This window comes from Mercenaria mercenaria, chromosome 1 (genome assembly GCF_021730395.1).
Source record: "Mercenaria mercenaria strain notata chromosome 1, MADL_Memer_1, whole genome shotgun sequence".
NCBI lineage: Eukaryota > Metazoa > Mollusca > Bivalvia > Venerida > Veneridae > Mercenaria > Mercenaria mercenaria.
This window is the reverse complement of record NC_069361.1, coordinates 55,805,703-55,829,333: the sequence shown is the minus strand read 5'-3', so window position 1 is coordinate 55,829,333 and position 23,631 is coordinate 55,805,703. Positions and strand designations below refer to the sequence as shown.

At 35.1% G+C, this 23,631-nt stretch overlaps 1 protein-coding gene across 2 annotated transcripts; it reads left to right on the top strand.

Annotated features, from left to right (window-relative positions):
- The first annotated feature begins 1,466 nt into the window (after positions 1-1,466).
- Positions 1,467-22,714, top strand: LOC123536827 (DNA polymerase eta-like). Of its 2 annotated transcripts, none has more exons than XM_045320294.2 (11): positions 1,467-1,586; positions 5,197-5,331; positions 5,942-6,076; positions 10,413-10,606; positions 11,245-11,408; positions 12,961-13,064; positions 16,289-16,408; positions 16,791-16,914; positions 17,156-17,221; positions 17,852-18,024; positions 18,663-22,714. In XM_045320294.2, the coding sequence occupies exons 2-11, from the start codon at positions 5,207-5,209 to the stop codon at positions 19,702-19,704; spliced, it is 2,247 nt and encodes a 748-aa protein (XP_045176229.2). In that variant the 5' UTR covers positions 1,467-1,586; positions 5,197-5,206; the 3' UTR covers positions 19,705-22,714. The 2 variants fall into 2 exon arrangements, with proteins under 2 accessions (XP_045176229.2, XP_053404418.1); XM_053548443.1 differs by having other exon boundaries at positions 1,493-1,609.
- The last annotated feature ends 917 nt before the right edge of the window (positions 22,715-23,631 follow it).

The following is a 23,631-nucleotide window of genomic DNA, read 5'->3' as shown; positions in this document are numbered from 1 at the left end:
CAAAAGTCAACATATATCTTTTCCTGTCCAGTCTATAAAATATTTTTATATCAGCTCATGTGTCATACGGACCGAATTAAAATGTTTGTGCATTTACTTCAGAATTACTTCTCTTTAATATGATGAATTCTTCAAAATTAATGTTATCAGAATTGAAATTGAATATTTTTTTATATTTATAGATGTTACGAAATCAACAACTGTAGAATTTTGTATATGCAAATTTTAATCATAGTGTTGTGTTATAACATATTGTATGTATTATAGTACAATATTCTTTATACATCATTGACATATCATTATGTTATACTGCAGTAGAAGAAGTTAGGTGCCTTCCAGTAGGGGACTTTGTATTCCAAGGCAATACTTCATTCACTTGTTATTACAAGAATTTCATAATTTAAAGAAGAAAAAAATCTGTTAGACTAGTGTTTGTACATTTTTTTTTTGAAAATAGATATTGCTACTTAAAAGAAGCTACAATTACTACTGCATTTTTAACATATAGCAGATGTATAAAGTACCGATGGATAAACATGTTTGTTACATTAACGTAATTTTGTTATTTGTTTCTATCGCCAATCCATTAATTGATAAACAGTTATACTGCTTTATAGCTATCTTCTTGACCACATCGTCTATTTTTTCTTGATTTTCAGAGTTTTATGATATCTGAAAGAGTGTTTTGAGCTTTCTAGTTGTACAAGATCATACAAATATGGAGGCGATAATTTGTGGATATGTTGATAAGTCTCAGTTCCTTTCCTCTAAACATAGACAAATGTACTGCTGGCATATTAATATGTTAAAGAAGATCTTAACAATTTTAGGTGAAATCGATAAATGTAATTATGAGAGCCTAATGCTGAAGTTTTCCCAGCTTTTCTGGATTTGTTTTACTACCAGATAATAGAAAACTGGGCGTTATAAATGACTTATATATCACTGCTGTGCTTTTAGGTGTCGAGACTTTGCTTAATCTTAATAAAACATTGAACTGCACTGCTGTCTTTTTGCACTTTTTTGTTATTTGTGCATCAAAATTTGACAAAAATTTAATTCCGCCCAAAAGAGTTTTTCAGAGTTTTCACATTTGCATCCTTTGAGAGAGCTAATTTGAAAACGAGATGACTTCTTTCTTCAAGCTTATCCGGCTTAGTCTCTATTTAGTTGTAATTAAATCAGTTTTGCAAATGTTTAAGCTAGTTAATATCTATGTCAGTTTATGTCCTTAGTCGTAGTGGTTTCCACCCTTCCCGTGCATCTTCTCAATAGCGTCGTGTTTTGTTTTACTCTTCCTGCGTTTCAGTATGTATAGTATTCTTTCAAAGTCCGCCTATAGTATTGATATAGTTCTTTATTTGAATATAGGTCTCTGAAAATGTTATATCGAAATAACATAAAGGTGTAAACTGATTTAGTGGTGTTCACCCTACTACATACCTATTATCATATATGTTGATTTATAACAAGTCACCTTTATAATTTCCGGGAAATTTGATTGTGTAACGAAAAAATAAAATACAGTAATCTTTGCAATAACCACAGACCATATCAACAAGAACACATGTCGTTTTAAGATAAAGGTTTGATTTGAATGAAAAACTGCGTAAATACGCCGTATGTTTCCAGGAAAAGACAAATGAATTATTGCTATATTCGTTCTCAAAATGTTTCGTATACTTATGTCGTTTAACTTAACTTGAAGTGGCTGGGGCCATTTTCGTATTGTTGCCCGGGTGCGATTTTTAAATTAAATGGGTAGATGTATTTTAAAGTCATTTATATTCAACTGATTCTTTATGATGTTTATAGAAAAAATATATTTTATATTTTATAAAAAAGGATTCCTGCGGACGAGTATGTGTAAAATAGAATAAGGCTGATGTTATCGACATGAATGTCATACTGCTAATTTTACTTATCCGCATCACATTCTTGCCGATTTCTTTTTCGTTATTCGCATGAGGGTTGTGCCGATTATTTTCCGTTATTTGCATCAAGCCTGGAAATTCTTGTCACTTATTTTTGTTATGGTGTAATGTAATGGCCGTTCAGGACATAGTTATAAGTAATATAGAAATAGTCCAGTATTCTAAAATATTGCTTCTCCGAAATATTGTTCTCTCTGTTTCATACACATGTATAATTTTATATTGCTTATCCTAAGGTTAACAGAGTACAGTTCTTCTCTGTACCAGGCATACAGGTAGCCAACTGGATGCTGGCATATTTCCATTATACATTGCAGATTCAGCAGTCCGCAGAATGTCGTATCACCATATTTGTAATAACGCTCAGACATGATAGCTAATTACCAACAATGCTCTTGGGTATTTTTGCTATATAACCCTGGTTAACCAGGAAAAGCTTAAAAAACAGCACAGGGAACCGAACTGAATAGACTCTATTAGTTATGGGTTAGCTATCATTGTCAGTGCGTCTCACTTTTCCATAAGAACCTGGGTTGAACTTTAAATAAAAGCTGTTGACTTACAAAGTGTTGTTTACTATTCCTTGTCACCGGAGTGTATTATGTGACAATGGAAGTGTCTAGCCGTCCGGTAACCGGATGCCTAGCCTGCGTTCTAGCCGTCCGGTTACCGGACGACTAGCAAATCCTCAGGGGATTTTCTAGCCGTCCGGTAATTGATTTCTTAATGAATTAGTAATGATTTTATATAGTTTTAAATGTTATTTACTTAAGATATAAATACTTATCTGATATTTCAGTCAATAAAACGAATGAGATCGTGTTTGTATACAAATCTGTTGATATTCTATTTTTAGAAATGATAAAACATTGTTCGCCGAACGTCCATGTTATTTTGTAAAAGTGATGTTTTTCTAACAGCCTAAACTTTAATTCTTAAAACACAAAATATGTTTGTTTTGAAGAATAGAAAGCTTATAAAACAAGCAATTCATTAATTAATTTTGACATTATTTCGAAATAAAATGTGATTAATTATAAATGCTTAACTACTGTTTTACTAAAAGTTTTGAACATCACACTGCCGCTATTGAAATTAAATGTCATTTGAAACAGTTATTCATTATAAGATATTTGAATAATAAATATGAAAATTGTAAGTAGAATCTATTTCAAAACTGTTTTAATTTTGAAAATCCAGTGAAAAAGTTGTTAAAATTTAAATATTCCGAAAATAAAAGCCATCAGATGAACAGATTTTAATGAGTGACGTCACGGCGATCTCGCCATTATTGATTTCGGCAAACTTCCGTTTTATCGGCTGATTAATGCAGTGATTTATTGTAAATCTTCAATATGTATTCACTCAAAATTTTGTTTGCAGATAACTATCGATATCTTAAGTAAATAACATTAAAACTATATAAAATTATTATTTATTCATTCGGAAATCTATTACCGGATGTCTAGAAACTCCCCCTGAGGATTTGCTAGTCGTCCGGTAACCGGACATCTAGAACGCAGGCTAGGCGTCTGGTTACCGGACGGCTAGACACTTCCTTTTGTTATTGATACGACTAAAAATACTATAAACACTTATTATTTAACATTTTGTTAATCTTTTCTGAAGTTTTTCCTGCTTATCAGATCTCCACTCGTTCTTTCGTAGAGCACATGTGCACTCCTAAAGTCACACAATATTTCTGCTGAGAAATTTTTCTAGATACAAGTCTATAGTAATTAACCTATGATTATTAATGTATGCAAGGATATGTTTTCTGTGCATTCATTCGATTTATTTGCAGTATTGATGAATTATTCAATTAATTTACTAATAGAATAATAGTAAATGTTTGGGGTGTTGTTTCAATATCTAATCAAAGTTGATTTAATATCTTAAACAATGAACATGATGCTGTAATTATAAAAGCTAGTTTTTTTATCTATTAAAGATATACCTTTCGTCAAAAATAGAAATGTTACCAAAGCACCAGTTGTGCAAATAAGAAAAATAATCACGACCATCGTGCCGGTAGACACTTCCATAAAATATATAAATTTATGCTTGAATCCATTTTCCTAGCTCAGTGTAGACAGACAGGTAACCGAAGTCATACGAAATGGAAACGATCCATCCATCCACATTCATGTCAGATTTGCAAAAAAAGTAAACGCCGTTTTGAGACACTTTTCTTTCCACCATTATTTTGGGCCATTATTGCCTCAAACTTCAATGTCCTGAAACCGAAGTTTTACCCATTTTTATCTGACATAGAAAACAACAGAATCGGCAGGCTGAAAATGATGAAGTGCTAAGTAGATATGCGATATATCCGCTCTACACTACCCTGGCTAAAACTTTAGACTTTATCATAATAATATACTTGAAAGGTGTTACCTGTGATGTTGGAAGTCAATAAAATTTACAATTAATGAAGAAGCTTGTACAGATTTGGCGGATCAGACAATAAAAGTTACATGCAACCAAGAAAAAAAAAAACAGATACTGTAGTCTAATAAATTATGAACATAGTCTTTCGTGAAAAATAATAAAATGTGCAACACCCGTATTGCCCCCTTAGAAACTACTTAAGTACATTATTATAGAGTCCAGATTGTTACTATATATATAGAAACATTGAATATATTCCATGATCTGAGAAAACAGAAACTATATAACAAGACAGATAAGGTTTGTCAACCTTAAAATAATACACTGTGGTGGCCTTATTGATAAGGAGCCCACACTACTATCAGTAGTTTGAAAGTTCTAGTCCTATCAGAGGCGGTCTTCATACTGATCGTAATTATATTACCTGCCTTCCTATGTGTTCATCACCTCACCTCACCTATCCTCTTCATATCCATTTGTGTATAAGGCCTTAATGCGCCATTGCCATTGAGTCTGGTCTTTTGCAACTGTTCTAGCTGTTGCCTGCTGTTCCATCCGAGCAGTTTTCGTTCTTGTTCGGTTGTCCTTCTCCATGTCCAACTTCCGTGTGTTCATAAGTGAGAAAATATACATTTTTTTTTTTTGCCATCAAGCCGTAAGTGAAAAGATTTCTATTGAAGTAGATTATATTGGCTATTTTATTTTTAACAATATTAATTATTGATTGTTGAGAATATCTTTATAGTCAGTTTATGTTCTTGTATCACTGTAGTACACTTAACATGAAAATTGGCTAATATAATTTTATGTACATGTGTTTTTGATCTATCACAGATTGAATTTTGTAAAATTTCCAGTGTCTATTTTGTAGAGAACTAAATATGGAGAGGATAGTAGCTTTGGTAGATATGGATTGTTTCTACGTACAAGTAGAACAAAGGCTTAACCCTAGTCTGAAGGGAAAACCGTGCGCTGTGGTACAGTACAATCCATGGAAAGGTGGCGGGTAAGATACATTTTCTTCCTCAAATATAAGATACTTGTGTCCAGCACTGTACCAAATGACTGTACAAAACTTAAGCATGCTAATGAAACTCTTGAGTTTGTATAAAAAACAGTAATTTAACAAACTGGATGAAACGAACATTCTTACATCACTTTATAATTATGAGCAAATTTGATTTTTGTGTAATTTAATTAATTACATTTCTAAAATTGAGGTAATTTAGTTGAACATTTCACAGTGTAATTGTAATTTAATTAATAACATTTTAGATCGATTGTTCCCAGGTCTGTATGCTACTGCAAGCCATTCCTAGTCTACGGGTCTCTTCATTCACTGTTTATCATGAGAAAGACTGAAAAAAAAAATACACTTGCTTTGTGATAAATCTCTTAGAGGTATATTAAAATGTTAAATTTGAAATTAGCGGATCTATACTTATTTATACATGTATAATAATATCAATGAGAGAACCTTGAAAGATGTGCCTGATTATGTATACCTCAGGTACTCGTGTAGATCTACCTTCCTACTGTTTGTTTTAAAACTTTTTTGCATAGATGTTCCTTATCATGGGCAAAGCATTTACTTGTAACTTATTTTTCTGTCGCAGGATTATAGCAGTGAGTTATGAGGCACGAAATTTTGGTGTAACCAGACAGATGAGAGGGGATGATGCTAAAGCTAAATGTCCAGATATACAGTTGGTTAGGGTGCCGCTAGTTCGTGGGAAAGCTGACCTTACAAAGTTTGTTGCTAATATAATATGAGCCATGCCATGGGAAAACCAACATAGTGGGTATGCGACCAGCATGGATCCAGACCAGCCTGCGCATCCGTGCAGTCTGGTCAGGATCCATGCTTTTCGCTAACAGTTTCTCCAATTCCAATAGGCTTTAAAAGCAAACAGCATGGATCCTGACCAGACTGCGCGGATGTGCAGGCTGGTCTGGATCCATGCTGGTCGCAAAGCCACTATGTTGGTTTTCTCATGGCACGGCTTATATATATACCAAAGGTTTCTCATATTGACATTCTGTTAACAGGATTTGTTTTAACAAGTTTTGGAAGAGGTATATTGTTCTAATCTGATGATCTGTCTGACCTGCTGTCACAAAAATAACCCTGTTGAATGATGAACAGATGTTTTTATAATGAGACGATGCGTTGCACACAACTTCAAATCACATATTATCAAGGTGATATGGTGATGTCAAGATACGCATGTTTTCATGTTTGCACAGCTCTATATGTTTAAACCCTGGAAAGAGTATTCAGATGACTTGGCACAGATGTTTGCAATGTGGAAGGCAATTGGTTGAAGGTCATATTGTGAGGTCAGAGCCTGAGGTCAAATAGAAAGTATTTCATATGTGTTCTGTAAAGTTTCACCCTGTTGCCTTGTATGTTTGCCATTATGGAATGACATTAGAGGAGCAAGGGTCTAATTGTTAGTGTCGGGCACTCATCCTGGAGGTCTGGATTCGAGCCCCACTAGGGTCACAAACATGCCTACTCAGTTGGCACTTGTCCTTTTTTTCCAGGAAGCAGATTCTAGAGTTGGTTCATGTAAGCTTCTATCTTTCGTCATAAAATTTATCAAATTAAAAAAAAAAATGAAATGACATACAGAACACAACTTTTAGTCATATCAATTCAAGGCCAATACGTAATTGTGCTATGGCCATGTAAGTTTGTATTGATTCAGCCTTCCTTTTAATGAAGCTGTATTGCAAGAAGTATATTTTTTCATAAACAAGGTTTAACTTGACTGCAATGTGCAGTTTAAACTTAAGCTTATTTGCAAACTTTCTTTTTCCTTTTCTAGAAAAAATTACTAATGCCTGCTTGTGTCAGTTGAGAAAACTTTTTGATATGGCTGAAACTGACCACTTGCAGTATGAGAGACCAAATTGAATACTAGCTATGTAAATTTTTACAAAGAACTTTTTGTTTCTTTAATAATGTAAAGGAGGCAGAATGGAGAGAGAGCAAAGTTTACAAGCACGTGACCTCACTGATACAAGTTTCAACATTTCTTCAGGTATCATGAAGGAGAAGCAGAAATAGCTGTAGTATTATATAGGCTCAGTAACTGTGTAGAGAGAGTGACTATAGAAGTATGTGTCATACTATTTCAGGTATCGTGAAGGAGGAGCAGAAGTTATTGAAGTATTATATAGGCTCTGTAACTGTGTAGAGAGAGTGATTATTTAGTAGACTATAGAAGTACGTGTCATACTATTTCAGGTATCGTGAAGGAGGAGCAGAAGTTATTGAAGTATTATATAGGCTCAGTAACTGTGTAGAGAGAGTGATTATTTAGTAGACTATAGAAGTATGTGTCATACTATTTCAGGTATCGTGAAGGAGGAGCAGAAATAGCTGTAGTATTATATAGGCTCAGTAACTGTGTAGAGAGAGTGACTATAGAAGTAGACTATAGAAGTACGTGTCATACTATTTCAGGTATCGTGAAGGAGGAGCAGAAATAGCTGTAGTATTATATAGGCTCAGTAACTGTGTAGAGAGAGTGATTATTTAGTAGACTATAGAAGTACGTGTCATACTATTTCAGGTATCGTGAAGGAGGAGCAGAAATAGCTGTAGTATTATATAGGCTCTGTAACTGTGTAGAGAGAGTGACTATAGAAGTACGTGTCATACTATTTCAGGTATCGTGAAGGAGGAGCAGAAATAGCTGTAGTATTATATAGGCTCTGTAACTGTGTAGAGAGAGTGACTATAGAAGTACGTGTCATACTATTTCAGGTATCGTGAAGGAGGAGCAGAAATAGCTGTAGTATTATATAGGCTCTGTAACTGTGTAGAGAGAGTGATTATTTAGTAGACTATAGAAGTACGTGTCATACTATTTCAGGTATCGTGAAGGAGGAGCAGAAATAGCTGTAGTATTATATAGGCTCAGTAACTGTGTAGAGAGAGTGACTATAGAAGTAGACTATAGAAGTACGTGTCATACTATTTCAGGTATCATGAAGGAGAAGCAGAAATAGCTGTAGTATTATATAGGCTCAGTAACTGTGTAGAGAGAGTGACTATAGAAGTACGTGTCATACTATTTCAGGTATCGTGAAGGAGGAGCAGAAATAGCTGTAGTATTATATAGGCTCAGTAACTGTGTAGAGAGAGTGACTATAGAAGTACGTGTCATACTATTTCAGGTATCGTGAAGGAGAAGCAGAAATAGCTGTAGTATTATATAGGCTCAGTAACTGTGTAGAGAGAGTGACTATAGAAGTACGTGTCATACTATTTCAGGTATCGTGAAGGAGAGCAGAAATAGCTGTAGTATTATATAGGCTCTGTAACTGTGTAGAGATGAGTGATTATTTAGTAGACTATAGAAAGTATGTGTCATACTATTTCAGGTATCATGAAGGAGGAGCAGAAATAGCTGTAGTATTATATAGGCTCTGTAACTGTGTAGAGAGAGTGATTTTTAGTAGACTATAGAAGTATGTGTCATACTATTTCAGGTATCATGAAGGAGGATGCAGAAATAGCTGTAGTATTATAAGGCTCTGTAAACTGTGTAGAGAGAGTGATTATATTAGTAGACTATAGAAGTATTGTTACATACTATTCAGTATCATGAAAGAGGAGCAGAAATGCTGTAGTATTATATAGGCTCTGTAACTGTGTAGAGAGAGTGATTATTTAGTAGACTATAAGAAGATGTGCATACTATTTCAGGTATCGTGAAGGAGGAAGAAGTTATTGAAGTATTTATAGCTCTGTAACTGTGTAGAGAGAGTGATTATTTAGTAGACTATAGAAGTATGTGTCATACTATTTCAGGTATCGTGAAGGAGAAGCAGAAATAGCTGTAGTTTAATAGGCTCAGTAACTGTGTAGAGAGAGTGACTATAGAAGTACGTGTCATACTATTTCAGGTATGTGAAGGAGGAGCAGAAATAGCTGTAGTATTATATAGGCTCAGTAATGTGTAGAGAGAGTGATTATTTAGTAGACTATAGAAGTATGTGTCATACTATTTCAGGTATCGTGAAGGAGGAGCAGAAATAGCTGTAGTATTATATAGCTCTGTAACTGTGTAGAGAGAGTGATTATTTAGTAGACTATAGAAGTAGTGTCATACTATTTCAGGTATCGTGAAGGAGAAGCAGAAATAGCTGTAGTATTATAAGGCTCTGTAACTGTGTAAGAGAGTGATTATTTAGATAGACTATAGAAGTACGTGTCAAAACTATTTCAGGTATCATGAAGGAGGAGCAGAAGTTATTGAAAGTATTATATAGGCTCTGTAACTGTGTAGAGAGAGTGATTATTTAGTAGACTATAGAATACGTGTCATACTATTTCAGTATCGTGAAGGAGGAGCAGAAGTTATTGAAGTATTATATAGCTCTGTAACGTGTAGAGAGGTGATTATTTAGTAGACTATAGAAGTACGTGTCATACTATTTCAGGTATCGTGAAGGAGAAGCAGAAATAGCTGTAGTATTATATAGGCTCAGTAACTGTGTAGAGAGAGTGACTATAGAAGTACGTGTCATACTATTTCAGGTATCGTGAAGGAGAAGCAGAAATAGCTGTAGTATTATATAGGCTCAGTAACTGTGTAGAGAGAGTGATTATTTAGTAGACTATAGAAGTATGTGTCATACTATTTCAGGTATCGTGAAGGAGGAGCAGAAATAGCTGTAGTATTATATAGGCTCTGTAACTGTGTAGAGAGAGTGATTATTTAGTAGACTATAGAAGTACGTGTCATACTATTTCAGGTATCGTGAAGGAGAAGCAGAAATAGCTGTAGTATTATATAGGCTCTGTAACTGTGTAGAGAGAGTGATTATTTAGTAGACTATAGAAGTATGTGTCATACTATTTCAGGTATCGTGAAGGAGAAGCAGAAATAGCTGTAGTATTATATAGGCTCAGTAACTGTGTAGAGAGAGTGACTATAGAAGTACGTGTCATACTATTTCAGGTATCGTGAAGGAGGAGCAGAAATAGCTGTAGTATTATATAGGCTCAGTAACTGTGTAGAGAGAGTGATTATTTAGTAGACTATAGAAGTACGTGTCATACTATTTCAGGTATCGTGAAGGAGGAGCAGAAGTTATTGAAGTATTATCAAGGTTCAGTAACTGTGTAGAGAGAGCGAGTGTAGATGAGGCATACATAGATCTTACAGAGGAAGTAGAGAAAAGACTGTCCTCCCTCAGTCAAGATAGAGTCACCATTGATAAACTCCCTAACACTCATGTAGTAGGATTCAATAAGGATAAAGGTATGTATATCTTTTTTAAGAATGTCAGAATAGCTCAAGTTCCTTTCTAGGTCATAACTGATTTTAAAATCAGTTCTAAGTTCTACAGTAGGTATTAATTTTCTTTGACCTCCTACGTCAAGTGATTTCAGCCTGAATCACAATGAGTACATGAATATTGATGTCAGAGGCTTGGAATAGGTCAGAGAGAAAGATTAGACATGCTTTTAAAAATGGATGCACCACAGCAGCATATCATAGTGCCTAATTTGTCTGTCAAATGCTTAAGGTAAACACAATAAACATCCACTCTTCAACAGCCATTTTCAATGGACGTAAATTTCCACAGTAATTTGTTAAAGATTTGTTACTGCAAAGAATGATTATAAAATGTAGGAAGTGGAAGAAAAAAATGTGAAGAGAATGTAGTGATTTTGGTTTTTACCCGCTTTATCTCATCTCATCTCATTTTAATTCACAATTCCTCTTAGTATATATAAGTTAAATTTGTAAGAAAATCTTTTTGATGCATAGAACAGAACTAAGCACAAGAAAGTGGACAAAAAAATGGTTGTGAGAGATAATGAAATTTGCAACACTTCTTTCATGCCTTGGCAGTAGAATGAACAGTATACAGGATACTTATGTTTGTTTCATAGATGGGAGAGATCTATCAGACTGGCTTAGTGTAACATTTGATGAGGAGACTATGGATTGTTACAACAGACGTCTTGCTGTAGGTGCGGTAATAGCTGAAGAAATGAGGGCTGCGGTCTACAATGATACTGGATTCCGATGCTCTGCTGGCATTGCTCATAACAAGGTAGCAGTTTTATACTGAATAGTAATATACTGTAAGTGTATTATTATTAGCGGAGTACTAATTTTTGCGCTATTAGCGGGATCAGGCATGCGCTAATTTATGTCTAGCACTAATATTTGACTGAAAAGAAAGGCTTTCCTAATAAAAGAGTAACATTTATCGTATTGAGAATACCTTAATTACAATTCAACAGAACACAGAAAATACATATTTATTGTGTAAATATGTCAATAACTGCATTCCTAACTGTTATTCTGCAGAAAGTTTTGAATAGAATAATTAAACCTCTCTGAACATTAGTGAAAAAGTCATCTATTTTTGTATCGGTAAATTAAGTTGCATTATTTTATCTTCGCCATTGTCCGTAAACATCGTGTATAATACCTTCGGAGTAAATAGCCAGTTTGTCTTGTTGTGCTAATTACGAGCGTTACCATAGCATCTTACTGCTTTGAAAACCAAGTGTGAATTTGAAAACAAAGAATTATCATCATTCTGCTCTGTATACATATACAAATTTACAGTATACATATTAACATTGATCTAAACGAATGTAGATTTAATGTCATACTGTAGTCCTATGCATGTTTATTTGCGTGCCTGGTCTATTTCATTACGAATACCAGTCAGCCGCCAGCTATTTAGTATTGTAGAGTTTTCACACTCTGATTGGCAGTAATAGGCCAGTTTGATTCAATAGGCTTCATTCTTTGGGTCATTCCGTATTTCATTTCAGATACCGCCAATTGGTTATTTTAGCGCTGCTGATACTGCGCTTATACAAGTACGCGCTAATAAGTCGAAACTACTCAATTTAAGGCGTTCACACTAAAATTTAGCTGCGCTAATATAAATACACTTAATACAGTAGTTCATGTTCAAAAAAGTAATCTTACAGCATGATTTATTTATGGAAACACATTTTATCAGCCCACTTAGCTAAATAGGGAGAACGCAGATCTATGGATTGGGGGCCGTGCTTTCGAACCCCGGGCGAGGCAAATGTTCTCCATTACGATTTGATAAAAGACATTGTGTTTGTAATTAATTGTCCTCCACCTCTGATTCATGTGGGGAAGTTACAATTAATTGCGGAGAACAGGTTCTTACTGGTACAGAATCCAGGAACACTGGCTAGGTTAACTGCTCACTGTTACATAACTGAAATACTGTTGAAAAATGGCGTTAAACTCGAAACAAACAAACACATTTTAGCTATTAAAGGGGGATATTCCCATGTAATACAAAAAAAAGTGTAGTTCTGTTATTCCTGTAGAAACAATGCTTTTAACCTAAATGAAAATGCTGGAAGGATAATTACAAAAAATGTATGTACTAGTATCGGTTGCTTGAAACTTGTGTAGATCTCTACAGGTGAAATAGGAGAATAGTAAAAAAAACAGTGATTGTATCTCATTTAAGAGATTTGTTTATCTTTTGATTACCATAAATTTGAGATATGCGATATTAAATTCATTTTTTTAAAAGAGGGTAATTTTGCTGACATGTTATTTCATGCTAAGTTATGGAGAAATACTTTCTTACTTTTCAGATGTTATCCAAGTTAGCTTGTGGATTTCACAAACCAAATAAACAAACAATACTGCCTCATAGTGAAGTTCCAAAACTGTATTCCACTCTACCTATAAGGAAAATGTAAGTTCCAAAACTGTATGCCACACTCCCAGTAAGGAAAATGTCAGTTCCAAAACTGTATGCCACACTACCAGGCCTAAATTAAAATTAAGTTTGTTTGACCTTTACCGACCCAGTATTTTTACAGTGGGTAGGTAGGTAGGTAAATAATTTTATTATATTTTAGTTTTTTTTTTAATGTTTGTTGTCTCAGTAATAATAAAACTTAAAGTCTATTTATTAATACCTATTGCTTGTAGATAATCTTGGAAGATGCTCTGTTAAATGTATGCTTGTAATAAACCCCTAGCCCTATTCATGCACACACAATATGGGCACAGACTTAATTTGCACATAAGGCAAAGTAGTATCTTTCATGTCTATACTTTTTCTTTATATATATATCAAAAATGTTTTCACTACATCTACAAAACGATATAGTCGGGAAAATATTTGGCATCTAAACACACTACTGAATTACAGCTTATTTTCAACAAGTGTTTGATGCTTAATTCAATAGCTTTTAATGAGTTTTAGAAGGTTTTTACAACGGTTATGGCAGTATGCAAGCAAAAGTGATGATTTTTTAGCTTTAAGCTTATTGCACGTATTGGTCATGTTACTAAGAACAGAAACAAGATTGGGTTTCCCCGACATTAGACATTTATTATGCCACTGTCCTGGCAAAAGAAGTATAAGATTTTTATACCTCTTTGTTCTGGCATTACAAAATTAAAATATTAAAACTATCTAGCTTGTCATATTTCAAAACATTTACGTTCGTGTCAAATTCTTGAAATTCGGAAACTGAGATTTTCTCACTTCGAACAAATGCATTTCAAAACGATCTGTGATTAAAGACATTTTGAAATCAACAATTAAGTCAGTTCATAATATATTTTCACAGATAATCAAATTTCCCACCACTCGCCTGTCAATTGCCGTAATACTGTCACTGTTATGAAAGCAGTATTATGTACAAGCAATTTTCAGATATAACAAATAGTAGACAAATAATAATCTCATGTACATTACGTTTCCTATGTAATCAATCATATTTGTTCTTCTTAAATTTCGTTTTCACAGCAGACATTTTTCTTTCAGGGTATTTTAGTAATCACCACCACCTAGTTGCTCTCCATAATAACTGCATCGGTAGTAAAAATAATCACAGTCTAGCCCTTACCGTATTTTCCAAAAATGTTAGGACTATTTATTTTCACTTTCTCAAGACTTATTTCCCGAAAAATGATTATTTTGTAAAGTGTCCCAAAAATATGGACACAATAATCATAATCCACCCAATGTTGAAAGCGTAATAAAAAGCGTAAACGATTATCGGTAATTAATCTGTTGATAAACTTAGTCCTTGTCCTTGTTTTCATCATCAAGTAACATCCGCCTCAAAGAGCTAAAAGAAGTGTGTAGGTATCACGGCATCTGAAGCGGAGATCAAAGCGTTACAGTTGCCCGAGATTGTCATGGAATTACGTCATGTTTTCGCGCCATATAACACATCACTGTTTGATCGTACCGCCTCGGTTCTTTGAATTAATCAATAAAAAAGTTTCTTCTTTAATTTCTTAAAGCGAATTCAATAGCCTGTATAAACTGACAGTAAATGTGTCAAACGATAATTGTGGATATCCTACATCTGTGAGCTATTTTGCCGCACTAACATAAATCTGTTTGCCAAAAGTCGTTTTACGCCATGTATTTAAATTGCTGACGCTTTTTCATTATTTAAGATTTTTTTATTCTGTTTTTTTTTTTTTTGTACCTTCTGGTCAAAAGTCTGAACTTTATGCCCATAGAATTTATCATTTATTTACTCTTAGAAAGAAATAAGTAATTTTAAGACCGCACTGTTTGAAATTTTACAAAGAACTAAATTTAAATTTGACCGTTTTTATAGAATTTTGCCTACATTCCTGTCGATATCTTATTAAAATCGTTATAGAATTCAAACTATATTACTTCTTAAGCGGTGCTAAAAAAATATTGATGCGATAATAACAAAAAAAATGAATGCACTACGTGCGTTTTGTTTTTGTGTGTGTGTAAACAAAAGTAACGTCGAGTGATGGAAATTAGATATTACGATAGCTCGCACGTGCTCGTGGAATGGAAAAGTACCGGCATGACGTTTTGGTTTCTTTACATTTAGCGGGTAAATTAGATACTAGATTTGTAAAATTATGTCCTTTCGTCAGATTGCCTTCTATAAGCGGTTTGATTGTCGTCTGCATCCTATGGCCTTAGGCAACGTTATCGGCATAGTTGACACGTTTTCGGAATACACGAGATGATAAACAGTCCGCTTTATCGATTTCTACTAGCCGACCGCGGGTTGCTTTCTCACTTGCCATAATTATGTACGCATTTGTTAAATAAATTAATCGCCAGTTGCAAGCACCAAAATAAGTTTTTCCCTTTGATAAGAAAATAAAAATATTTTTTTTCTCTGGAATGCAATAAAATTATTTGAGTCGGGGCAATTTTTTCGGGTCGGTCGGTAAAGGTCAAACAAACTTAATTTTATTTTAAGCCCCAGTAAGGAAAATGTCAGTTCCAAAACTGTATGCCACACTACCAGTAAGGAAAATGTCAGTTCCAAAACTGTATGCCACACTACCAGTAAGGAAAATGTCAGTTCCAAAACTGTATGCCACACTCCCTGTAAGGAAAATGTGAGCTCCAAAACTTTATGCCACATTACCTATAAGGAAAATGTAAGTTCCAAAACTGTATGCCACACTCCCAGTAAGGAAAATGTAAGTTCCAAAACTGTATGCCACACTCCCAGTAAGGAAAATGTAAGTTCCAAAACTATATGCCACACTCCCTGTAAGGAAAATGTGAGCTCCAAAACTTTATGCCACATTACCTATAAGGAAAATGTAAGTTCCAAAACTTAATGCCACATTACCTATAAGGAAAATGAATGTTCCAAAACTATATGCCACTGTACTTATATGGAAAATATAAGTTCCATAACTGTGTGCCATATTTTTAGCAACCTGTAAGGAAAACGTTTCGTATTAAAAAATTTTATTTTTTACCATTTATACTCTGTAGTTTTAACTTCTTATGTTTGTATCATTATCTACTTGAAAAGATGAAATACAGTGAAACTTTAACTCAATTCCAACTTATAATAACAGTAAAAAGATACTGGGATTATTCATCATCAGTTCATACCAACTAAAACATACAGTTAGATCATTGTTACATTGTCTTTGCAGACGTAACCTAGGTGGAAAGATGGGACAGTTAGTAATGGAACACCTACAGGCAGAAAACATGGGAGATCTACTCAAGTTTTCAGAGAAGGCATTGCAACAGTTACTTGGAGACAAGAATGGGTAATAATTTATTTTTTTTGTCATAAATATGTATTAAAGAGACACAGGAATTCTCTTTTTTGTCTGCCAAATGATGGAATGAAGTGACAACAGATGTACATCATACATAATATACTTAAAGAAAAGGGATGTTAATTGCCAATAAAACTCTTATCTTTCCATTTGTTCAATCAAAAAATGACCATTACAAATCAAAACTTAGTTCTTTGCCAGCTGGCTTTGTATCACTTGCCCAGTCACCTGTGTTGGTCATCAAGCTGGTGTGAGTAAGATCTATTTTTCTACACAACTGATCCTTAAATAATGTCAGAAGTGGCATTTGAAGTGACACTGTGACAGTTAACAAAACTTAAAAAATAATGCTGTATCACAACTTCAACAGATCATGGTTGTATGAAGTGTGCCGAGGATTTGATCATGAACCTGTGGCCGCCAGGCAATTACCCAAGTCTATCGGTTGTAGCAAAACCTTCACTGGAAAGAACTGCCTGAATACACGAGAAAAGGTAACAAAACATTTTCACCCAGAAGTAATGTTGCCAAGCAAAGTAAAAGCTGTAAAAGTGCCTCCTTCGTCTAGTTAGATTTGTAAATATGTAGTCTGTATACATCCAAGTACAGTTTCAAATTTGCAAAATAAAGTTCACACAAATTTAAAGTGTTTTACTGGATGCAGGCTATTTTGAATTTTGCATCTTCAATAGGTTATATCTTTGTTTTTGTTATTCTCATCCAATGTTCTTTCAGGTAAAGTTCTGGTTGTCAGAATTAGCAAAAGAAGTCCATGAAAGACTGGAAAAGGACAAAGAAAATGTAAGTTTATTTCAACTTCTGCTGTTTTAAACCAGGGTTATGATTTTCAGTTTAATTCTCTTAGGTAGCATACCTTTATCTTGTTTTAACTCCATGATTCTATGTAACAGTTACCTGTGTAAGGATTACTATGTATTTGTCAGTGATCTCATCACTGACACTGTAAAGCTCATGCAGTATTTTTTTCAGCTTAAATGTGGGAGGAAGACCCAGGGGTTGTGCAAGATATTATTCTGGCCCACAGGCGAGCATTTGGAACCATCAGCCTCCTGCAAGCCAGCTGGATGGTTGAACTCAGCCTGTTCTGGAGGCTCAAAGCCCCCAACCCTCCCCTGGCGGGTGGGGCACGTCATTCAAAGCCAGCAACCTTAGCCACACAGTCTTAGAGGCCCTGTGCTCTTTTCAGGAAATTAAAAACATTTATAGCTTAGCCGTCTCAGCTTTACAAAGTTAAAAAATACTGCGTATTGGAAACCCAACTTTCATTGTCTCACAGGGTCTGCACTTTAGTGACTGCCTAAGAAAAAGCGATAATTATTCAACTAATTGTAGAATTTTACTTTGTACTTGTAAATCTGTTTTAAAAGATTGTGATTTTTGTCAGTCAAGATTTTGTATGTATATTTGTAGAATAAACGTACAGCAAAGTCACTGACACTGTCAGTACGTTATGAAAATCATCCTCGACCAGTGTCGGCATCTAGAGTGTGTGCTCTCATCAAGTATGATCCTGCAAAGTTTTCCAGTGATGCCTTTACCCTTGTACAGCAGTTTAACACAAGTCCACCTCATCAGGCTTCATGGTATGGTAGAGTGATTTTATATACCTGAACAAACTTTAACTTCTTCTCATGATTTGTTTGATGTATCTTCACCAACTCTGGTCAGTAGCATCCTGCTTTGGACCTCTTTCAAAATTGTTCAAATGGTTTTTTCGTTTGATCCCATTTAAGGGCCACTGGGGCAAACAGAAGAAAAAGCTTTTAACATCTTTTCTCTGAATGAACAATTTCATGGATATCTGTTGCATAGAACTTGTTTGTAAAGCCTTGGACGTACCGTCCTCGAGTTTGTTAGATGGTTTAGCTTTCCCCATTTATGGAGTGCCAGAGTTAAAAATAGAAAAAATTTAAAACAAAATTTTCTCTTGATCTGCTGTATGTATCTTCACCAAACTTGGTTTGAAGCATCTTGTGTGCACCTGTTTAAACGTGTTTAAATTGTACCACTTGACCCCTTTTAGGGGCTGTCAGAACTAAATATAGAAAAACTTAAACTTCTTTTTATCAGCATATTGATATAACCTTTTATGATACAGTGTGTCGTGACATATATATTCAAGGTCGAAACAGTCCAGGTTAGGTGACCTACGTTTCGATAGCCCTCTAACTTGTTGCTTGCTGTATGAGATATGTTTTAAAAAAGAGATATGTCATTTCAGGTGTCCCCCTATCATATGCTTGGGACTGTCAGCAGGGAAGTTTCATGATGACTCAGCTGCAGGTGTCAAGATTGGTGAAATGTTTGCTAGGAAAGACCACACCATCTCACTGACACAGTCTGAAAATTTTGTGAACCAGTCACAGTTTGATTTCGTGACAGATAATCAGTCTGATGAAAGGGGAGGTAAGACAGTCATAAAGAACAAGGACCAGTCTGTTATTGAAGAGAGCTCTGCCAAGGAGGAAAAAAAAGGGTCTATTATGTCTTTTTTCTCTCAGAAAATGAATGATAAAGTGGTAGGAGTCACAAGCACATCACCAATATCAGAAGATGCTATGGAAATGACCAAGGACTCGCAGCAAACTAGAAAATCAAATGACAACAGTTTAAAGTCTTTCTTTAAAAGAAAACAGTTGGAAAACCTAGCAAGTATGAAAGTGAAAGCTGAAATAAATGAAGAACATAAACAAACACCTAGCACATCTAGCCCAATTCAGAACAATTCATTCTTTAAACAGAAAATGGAGAGTGTAAACAACCTGCAAAAGTATCGAAGTAATATTACAGGAAAACAAAATGTGGAAATAGTTGTTGATGATGAAGAAGAATCAACAGATTTTGTAGATGATTCTGATTCTGAAGTTGAAGAAATTACAAGTATGACTGTTGAGGGTAATAAATCTGAGGAAGTTAAAGTAGATGAGGAAGATAACAAAGCAAGTAGTTGTCAAGAAACATACCTTGAGAAAGATAATTCAGAGAGGAGTAAGAATTTAAGTACATCCAGTTTTCCAGCAGAAGATTTTATGCAGTGTGAAAAGTGTGACAAGTTGATAACTGTGTGGGAAATGCCAGAACACATGGATTTTCACTTTGCTGTGGAATTGCAGAAAAATATGAACACTGAAGATAGAAATAGTGCCGCAAATCAAGTAAAGAGAAAAAGTATTGGTGTGTCAGGTAATGAAAGAACTAGTAAAAAGGTGAAACTTGACACTTCGCAGGGTAAGCTGGACACATTCTTCACAAAACTTAGCTGAAAGTTCAAGTATATTCGTTCACAGATAGCAGTTTACAAGTTCCTCATGCACTTACAGTTTGGCATGTGTATCTTACAAAGAGATACGATAATAGAAGTATAAAATGACATCAAGTAAAATAGAATGCCTCAGTAGTGTATTTTTAGATCACTTGAGCATGAACATGGTGAGCTATTTTGACCACACTGTGTGCGTTGTGCGTTTGTGTCTGCATCCATCTGTCTGTCATCAACAATTTCTTTTAACGACATCTGCTTCAAAAGCATGAAGTGGATTTTGATGAAACTTGGCTTGGATGTTCTTTGGGTGGTGCTCTACCAAAGTTGTTCAAAAGATTCTGCTTGGTTGTACACACAGGCCACCAGAGCTAAAATAGAAAAATCTTCAAACGATATCTCCACCTAAACTGCTGGTCCGATTTTGAAATAATTTTACACAAAATGGTCCTTGTGTGAACTTCTACAAATAGTGTTCAAATTATTCTGATTTTTAGCTCACCTTTTCTGCTCAAAGATTTTGTGGTCAAATCAAAGAAAAACCTTGTGAACACTAGAGGTCACATTTTACATCTGGTTTTCATGAAACTTGGTCATAATAATGTTTGCCTTGATGTTTACTTGGATGAGTTTGAAACAGGGTCATCTAGTGTCAAAAACTAGGTCACCCAGTCAGATCAAAGGAAAACCTTGTGAACACACTAAAAGCCACATTTTAAGTCCAATTTGTCATGGGAACTTGTAAGAATGTTTGTCTTGATGATATCTCGGTCGAGTTCCGAACTGGGTCATCTGGGGTCAAAAACTAGGTCACTCTTAAATCAGTGAAGAACCTTGTGAACAGCTAGAGGTCACATTTTAAGTCCAATTGTTGTTAAAACATGTCATAATGTTTCCATGCATAATTTCTTGGTCAAGTTCAAAACTGGGTCAGCTTGGGTCAAAAACTAGGTCACCAGGTCAAATCATATCAAAAGGTTTTGAATCTTTTCAAGCATGGATTTGTTATATTGAAAACAATAAAGTTTATATTTCAATTAATTTATACTGTTTTAAAAAATCTTTACATTAGCAAGTACAGTGTTCATTATGTCTCCCCCAGGAGACATATTGTTTTTGCCCTGTCCGTCCGTCCGTCTGTCCGTCCGTATGTCACACTTCATTTCCGAGCAATAACTGGAGAACCATTTGACCTAGAACCTTCAAACTTCATAGGGTTGTAGGGCTGCTGGAGTAGACGACCCCTATTGTTTTTGGGGTCACTCCGTCAAAGGTCAAGGTCACAGGGGCCTGAACATTGAAAACCATTTCCGATCAATAACTAGAGAACCACTTGACCCAGAATGTTGAAACTTCATAGGATGATTGGTCATGAAGAGTAGATGACCCCTATTGATTTTGGGGTCACTCCGTTAAAGGTCAAGGTCACAGGGGCCTGAACATTGAAAACCATTTCCGATCAATAACTAGAGAACCACTTGACCCAGAATGTTGAAACTTCATAGGATGATTAATCATGAAGAGTAGATGACCCCTATTGATTTTGGGGTCACTCCCTCAAAGGTCAAGGTCACAGGGGCCTGAACATTGAAAACCATTTCCGATCAATAACTAGAGAACCACTTGACCCAGAATGTTGAAACTTCATAGGATGATTGTACATGCAGAGTAGATGACCCCTATTGATTTTGGGGTCACTCCATCAAAGGTCAAGGTCACAGGGGCCTGAACATGGAAAACCATTTCCAATCAATAACTAGAGAACCACATGACCCAGAATGTTGAAACTTCATAGGATGATTGTACATGCAAAATAGATGACCCCTATTGATTTTGGGGTCACTCCATTAAAGGTCAAGGTCACAGGGGCCTGAACATTGAAAACCATTTCCAGTCAGTAACTTGAGAACCACTTGACCCAGAATGTTGAAACTTAATAGGATGATTGGTCATGCAGAGTAGATGACCCCTAACGATTTTGGGGTCACTCTGTGAAAGGTTAAGGTCACAGGGGCCTGAACATTGAAAACCATTTCCGGTCAGTAACTTGAGAACCACTTGACCCAGAATGATGAAACTTCATAGGATGATTGGTCATGCAGAATAGATGACCCCTAACGATTTTAGGGTCACTCTGTTAAAGGTCAAGGCCACATGGGCCTGAACATGGAAAACCATTTCCAATCAATAACTTGAGAACCTCTCGACCCATAATGTTGAAACTTCATAGGATGATTGTTCATGCAGAGTAAATGACCCCTATTGTTTTTGGGGTCACTCTGTTAAAGGTCAAGGTCACAGGGGCCTGAACATTGATAACTAGTTCCGATCAATAACTTGAGAACCACTTGACCCAGAATGTTGAAACTTCATAGGATGATTGAACATGCAGAGTAGATGACCCCTATTGATTTTGGGGTCAGTCTATTAAAGGTCAAGGTCACAGTGGCCTGTTCATGTAAAATCATTTTTTGGAAATAACTTGAGAACCACTTGACCTACAATGTTGAAACTTAATAGGATGATTGGACATGCAGAGTAGATGACCCCTATTTATTTTGAGGTCACTTGATCAAAGGTCAAGGTCACAGTAGCCTGAACAGTGACTTGAGAACTACTAGGCCAAGAGTGTTGAAATTTAGCGGGATGACTGGACATGCCAAGTAGATGATCCCTATTGCAGCCAACCATCAGTGTCTCTGTGACTTTCACTCCTGACCCCAATTGACTTCTTGCCTATAGGACTTTGCATTGGGGGAGACATGCGCTTTTTTACAAAAGCATTTTCTAGTTTTTTTTTGTGTTCACCCTTCTTTTGAAATACAGGTTCATGTTGCTATAAGGTCAAAAAAGGGTTTTGCAAGTATTTTATTTATTGTATGTAACTATTTATGACTATATTTATTCAGCAACTATTTATTGTTAATGATCATGTAGATCTTATGGATAACAACACTTATTGATGTTTTACTAAATCTACCTCACTTTTATCATGTAATATATTTAGAAATTAAAACGGATATTATTGGTTTAGCTTTTGCTGTTTTGTTTTTAGCTCATCTGAGCAATGCTCAGGTGAGTTATTGTGATCGCTCGATGTCTGGCGTCTGTCTGTTGTCTGGCGTCCGTCAACATTTGGCTTGTGTATGCAATAGAGGCTGTATTTTTCAACTGATCTTCATGAAATTTTGTCAGAATGATTGCCTTGATGAAATCAAGGTGGAGTTCGAATATGGGTCATCAGGGATCAAAAAGTAGGTCACTAGGTCAAATCAAAGAAAAACCTTGTGTATGCGATAGATGCTGTATTTTTCAATTTATCTTCATGAAATTTGGTCAGAATGATTGCCCTGATGAAATCTAGGCTGAGTTTGAATATGGGTCATCTGGGGTCAAAAATTAGGTCACTAGGTCAAATCAAAGAAAAACCTTGTGTATGTGATAGAGGCTTTATTAGCTCGACTTTTCGAAGAAAATGTAGAGCTATTGCACTCGCCCCGGCGTCGGCATTGGTTAAAGTTTTTGATAAAGTCAAATATCTCTGTTACTATCAAAGCTATTGACTTGAAACTTAAAATAGGTAAGTCTACACCAGGATAAACAATCCCCATAACTCTGATTTGAATTTTGACAGAATTATGCCCCTTTTTAACTTAAAATTTTTGGTTAAAGTTTTTGATAAAATCAAATATCTCTGTTACTGTCAAAGCTATTGACTTGAAACTTAAAATACTCATTTACCATCAAAATCTACACCAGACGAAACAATCCCCACAACTCTGATTTAATTTTGACAGAATTATGCCCCTTTTTAACTTAGAATTTTTTGTTAAATTTTTTGATATAGTCAAATATCTCTGTTACTATCAAAACTTTTGACTTGAAACTTAAAAAATACTTATTTACCATCAAAGTCTACACCAGGAGAAAC

Excerpts from the sequence above, each read along its gene's own strand:
- LOC123536827 (XM_045320294.2), top strand. The coding sequence starts at position 5,207 with ATGGAGAGGATAGTAGCTTTGGTAGATATGGATTGTTTCTACGTACAA. Across the intron at positions 5,332-5,941 it reads AATCCATGGAAAGGTGGCGG|GATTATAGCAGTGAGTTATG; the intron begins GTAAGATACATT and ends TTTCTGTCGCAG. Across the intron at positions 16,915-17,155 it reads GCCTGAATACACGAGAAAAG|GTAAAGTTCTGGTTGTCAGA; the intron begins GTAACAAAACAT and ends ATGTTCTTTCAG.